Raw genomic sequence first — 5,585 nt, forward strand, 5'->3', positions numbered from 1 at the left:
TAAATCTTTGTTATACTTTTATGCTATGCGCAGATACTAAATAGCAGATAAATTACAGTGAAATGTAATTATTTCTTAAAGATATATAGTCATATATTATTTTCGCATTTATTATAAGCTTAATCCGTTCTCCACAAGACCGTAATGAACTAGCGTAACCCTTGCAGGCGAAACCGGAAGATTATGAGCAGCTTGCAACACGTTAGAACGCAACTCGTCTAATCAACGGCTCACACCTAGTTCCACGATCTCTGCCGCACAATCAGCCTCCAGATCCATAAGGCAAGAAATATCCAAAACCATTGATTAACAATGGAAGAAACGTCGCCGAGCAACGAGATCGCTTTGTATGTCGCGGGATTTCGTCGCAGTTGCCGCAACCGCGAGTCTTATGACACAATCGCGGAATTGGCGGCTGAATTGCGGCGTGCCTATATGGTGAAAGGGCTGCAGGCACAACTCGATGAAAAACAGGCCGACAAATACGCCGAGCTCGTGCGAAAACGCGAGAGCGCCGACTCGAGTCGCAAGGAACGACAGGAAGTGTTGGAGGAGGAGCTCCGGTCGCGGTCGGAGATACTGCGGAAATCGAAGGAGTACAGGCAGCAGCTGGACGAGCAGTTGACACGAAAGGAGGAAGAGAAAAGAGTCATTGTGGAGGAGGCTCGCGAGTACAGGAAGTTCTTGGAAGAAGTGGACCGAGAGCAAGAGGAACGGGAGCGCTCGAAGGCGATGGAGAAGAAATGCGAGCTCGTGGAGAGGACGAGGCGGGAGAGGGTGATCCTCGAGGGAATGAGGGAGGCGCGTCGACAGGAGGAGCGCGAGGCGGAAGAGAAGAAGCGGCTGGAAGATCTGGAGTACTTGAAGGAGATGGACGAGAGAGCGAAGGAGGTGAGACGGCTGCGGCGGGAGCAGATAGAGAGGCGCGAGCGTGTCCTGCTGGAAACAACGAGGCTAATGCTGGACGCTCAGGCGCGAAAACGAGAGAGGGAAGAGCGGCTGATTGATCTCGTTGCCGAGGAGATCAGGTGCGAGCTTGTAATCAGGGAGATGGAGGAGGCGATGCGTAGGAAAAAGATGCAGCAAGAACTGGCGGCCAGTTTACGGGAACAGATAGTCTTCACGGAGCAGTGCAGGCGGCATTTCGTGGAGGAGGATAGAGCATGGGCCGAGGAAGTCATGAGGAAGATTATGGAAGATGAGAAGATGGCGAGGTGCACGGCCGAGGCGAAAAGAAGGATGAAAGTGCAGTACCGGAAGGACCTGGAGAGTTTGATTGAGCACCGCCGCAGGATTCGCGAGGAGGAGATTGCTAGGATTGAGGAAATCGCTAAAGAGCAACAGAGATTGGAACGTCTCGAGGCGGAACGCGCGAAGGAGGAGAGGAAACGCTTGTTGATGATGCATGCAGCTAATATCGCGAACTTCGTGAACAGAGCGACTCTCACGACTGAGGAGCAGGAGATCCTCGACGAATTAACGAAGAAAAATCGGGACACGGAAAATATCGACGACGGAGACGCGAAAGATTGAACGGGATGACGCTAAGTAAGAAAATTTTCACATCTCTAGTAGCGTCGGCGAGAGAATCATTAAGAAGGTAAAGATAATAACGAAAAAATATTGTGCTATCCACGAAAATGGCAATGGTCGATCTGGACTCATCGCGGTAGTCGCAAGTAACTAGGATTTGTAGGACGGTTAATAAAGAGAAAGAAGGTCGACGGAGAGAATAACATTAAAGTTAAAAAGAACGTGCAGTGTTATATATAGAAAAAGAATCGTTTGGAAACAGGTAGCGATCGAAGAAATAAAGGCCAAAGGAAACACATGTGATCGACGAGGAGAAAGCCGAGATTGATGACAACACTTAACGTTAAAGTTTAAAAAAAATTGTGTTTTTCTTTTTTCGATCTCACGTATTAATATAAAAGGGGAAACTTATCGAAGATTAAAATTCGTTTCATTGTTTACCTACGAGAAAGTTCATCGATTATTTTTTCGTTAACAATTTCTATAAAACATATATATATAGCAGACTTAATAGGGATTAACGGTCGATTGCACATGTATGTAACATTTACGCTGAATAAAAAAGTTAATTATTAGGATGAAATTCTGGTTTATTTACGTACCGTTAGAAACATGCGATGTCAAGAACCGTTAAGGTAGTCGATCAGATCGCGAGACACGAGTGAGACGGTTACAGAGACAGTTCCATATCTTGAAAGAGATAGAGTCAAATGGAAGCGAGAGAAGAACGTTGGAGGAAAGCCAATTGAAAAAAAAATAATCATGTCGAAGAGCAGACTTAAAAAAGAATAGTATGTAGCGAGAAAATTAAGGATCGTTTAAAGTAGACGTACACGAAGAAATTCTCAAAGATAGTATTTGTAAAAAAAATATTAACTTTATCGAAAATAGATTCGCTTAGTATTAATATTATAATGATAATTTTAGCGGCTTCACAACAACAGATTATTTTTAACTAAGGACAGATATTTTTTGAGATATACAGAAAATTATAAAATATTAAGTTAGATAAAAGATCGTTATTACAAACCAATTATTGAATTTAACAAATTTTGTAACACATTCTAAATATAGAAAAAAAAGAAATTACAATAAGAAAAGACAAGAAAAAAAATTTGTGATTTTTTTAACGTATGTTTAGCCTCCCAGAGAAAGAGCAATTTTTGACGGAAGATACATCATAAAAATTGTATTTCGACGAGGATGATAGGCAACGGTCGAAAGGAGTGGAAACTATTCTGTTGAACAGGATGGAGCGTCTCCGCGTAAGAAGGTCACGAAGGAAACCGCGAAAGACGGGAGAAAAAACCGGAAATTGTGACGGAGGGTAAAAAACCAACGGACGTTCAATGCCATAGGTCTTACGCATATGTGTAATTTTAACTTGCGGATCTTAACTATGTCACAAGATCCGCCAAATCCAGTTTGTTGGTACGAAATTGATTGAAAATAGCGCGGCAAAAAATGTGGAAATATAGAACATATTTTTACGCATAATAGAATAATCGACACTCACAAAATCTTATTTAAAGTAAAATAAATATATATATATAATCTGATATAAAATTAATAATTTTTTCAATTATGGAAAAGTAGTTTAACTACATATTGTGCACGTGGCTTTATTTACCGTGTTTACGTGGTGCAAACCACTATCGCGCGTCTTTCAATTAAATCGCAAATTATCGTTCTGATGCAACAACTTCTAACACGTTCGATCCTTTTGCTCTCACGGATGTGAGCTGTTTCGCGCACCAATGTGGCATGAAGTGAAATAACTTACGAATATATAGAAGGATTAAGCAAGCCGTGACACGCGTGCTATAATATATTTAAATATATTAAAATTACGGTGGCTATCGATCGATACTTGATTTTTCCTGTTATCGAAACCTTAAATTATTGTTCGCGCGCGATGTTGCAAGGCGACGCGGCATGCGCTCGTGTGGTAACATGACTGACATATAAATTGCGTATAATATTCCCTTTAATATCCGTTATCCTGCTGGATATTAATCAAGGCGTCAAGATAAGGATATAATGGCCACTAGGAATTACGTATCCTGGCAATCTGTAAAAGTTAAACATTAGGGAAACATTGTAGATGTAATTATTATATACTCGAAGAAAACTAGATATATTATAGTAATTATAGCGTTTGAAGATGAATTTTCCCCCACTGTCATCGTTGCACCAATTCGATAATCCGCATGTATTTTAGCATAGATTAATGGCGCAATAAATTTTGAAATTGATATATGCTGTACTAAAAAGACTGTACGTTATATTTAATTAAATTCTATTTTCGTAGTATATATATAAAAGATATAGTTTTATTATACATATACATATTTACTGTTAATACAAGTTTAGCATGTTTGTAAAACACAGATTTTGAAATATTAGATACTTGAACTGAGATATTGGAACAGAGATATATGCATTTATGTTTTAAAATTAAGAAGAGTTTTAAAACAGAATTGAGGGAATTGAGTATTTAAACAGAATTTTTTTCTTTCGCTCCAAGCGAAAGACACACGGAAAGAACGATTTTGTTGAAAGACCTAAAAATTTTGCTAAAAATAGATCTGAAAATAATTTTTTATTGAATCATCAAAATAATTTGTTGGAAAACTGTTAAAATTGATTAGTATTGCTTTAAAACGTTTTGATATTCTAGCAATCATTTTGACTTTTGCACAAAATAATTTTGACTATTGAACAAAAATTATTTTCAGATCTGGGTTCAGCAAAATTGTTCTTTCCGTGCAAAATAACTAACATCTTCGATAATACCTAACCGCGAGATTATTAGATAGAACTCTTCCGGACATTTAGTATAAGACAGCACGGATATGTTCCCTTAGCACCTGTCGCCAGGTGTTACATGTCTGTTGGAATGTCCAAAGATTTCCCATGAGAGACACCGCTCGAATAATTTTCAAGAAATTCGCGCGTTCGCTACTGAACGTATTGTCTAACACGATATAGTTCAGAAATATATAATTTATGTGAAAATTATTTGCTGTAAAGTTGGTTTAAATAAGAAACAGTATTTTACATTTCATAATTTCTTTGCAACCAATTGCGATTATTCATCGGTTACCGATTTCGAACTCGATAGTTATATAAAATATTTATATAAGGAATAGAAGATAATTATATAAGAAGCTTTTCGTTTGTGTTTATTTTTTTTCACGAGTCTAACTCGACGTATACTTTTTTAATTATTTTCATTTGTATATCACGTTATTAAAGTATTTTATTGAAGCATGTAATTATTCGTGCAGAATTATAATTCAGATATTTTTGCGATTATATTACACAAAGTGAGATATATTATTTCGTAGAAATAAAATGAGAAAAAATATCCATCGAAAGAAGATATTTCGACTCGCGTGATTGTCATAGATATGTCACCGACAGGGTTCGTATTAATTAAGGGCATGTCAGAATGGAATCTCGGCACCACAAAACCCGTAATTAAATGCGATCGAAGATTCGATATCGCTACTTGAGTCACTCGGATATCAATGATTTCAAAATCGTTTTATTCGATACTGACATTCCTCTGTAAGAGGCTTTCCATGTCTATCCAGAATTAACGATACATCCATCCTCGCAACAATGCATTCGTGATAACTTATGACCAATTTATATACATTAAGTATTAAAAGAAAACATAAAGATAAAAAGAAACCGATTGTACGGATGTCTCAATTAGCGATTATATTTAGTTCTCTCTGATGTAACCACAGAAGAAAATTTGATTACCTGATGCTTCGACAAATAAGCGACTATTAAGTGTCATCTAAAACAGCTTAACTAATCGTTTTAAATAATTATATTTTTATTAAAAATTTCTAATATAAATACTTTACGTAATTTATGAAATGTATGAAAGACTAAGGAAAGATTTTTCTCGAGATATGACAGTTTCTCTAAAAATATCTTTTCACGCCGAAAATTTTGAAGTTTATTTAGAGAATTTCGTAAGAATTCATAAGTTTTTACTTAAAATTTCTGATATAAGATTGCCTTATTAGATGTCA

At 37.2% G+C, this 5,585-nt stretch overlaps 1 protein-coding gene across 1 annotated transcript; it reads left to right on the forward strand.

The window, feature by feature from the left end:
• The first annotated feature begins 312 nt into the window (after nt 1-312).
• Nucleotides 313-1,949, forward strand: LOC105451311 (trichohyalin). Its single transcript, XM_011691679.1, has one exon. It carries the CDS (start codon nt 313-315, stop codon nt 1,531-1,533), a length of 1,221 nt encoding a protein of 406 aa, XP_011689981.1. The 3' UTR covers nt 1,534-1,949.
• Nucleotides 1,950-5,585: the final 3,636 nt, after the last annotated feature.

Source organism: Wasmannia auropunctata, unplaced genomic scaffold (genome assembly GCF_000956235.1).
Source record: "Wasmannia auropunctata unplaced genomic scaffold, wasmannia.A_1.0 LD336053.1, whole genome shotgun sequence".
NCBI lineage: Eukaryota > Metazoa > Arthropoda > Insecta > Hymenoptera > Formicidae > Wasmannia > Wasmannia auropunctata.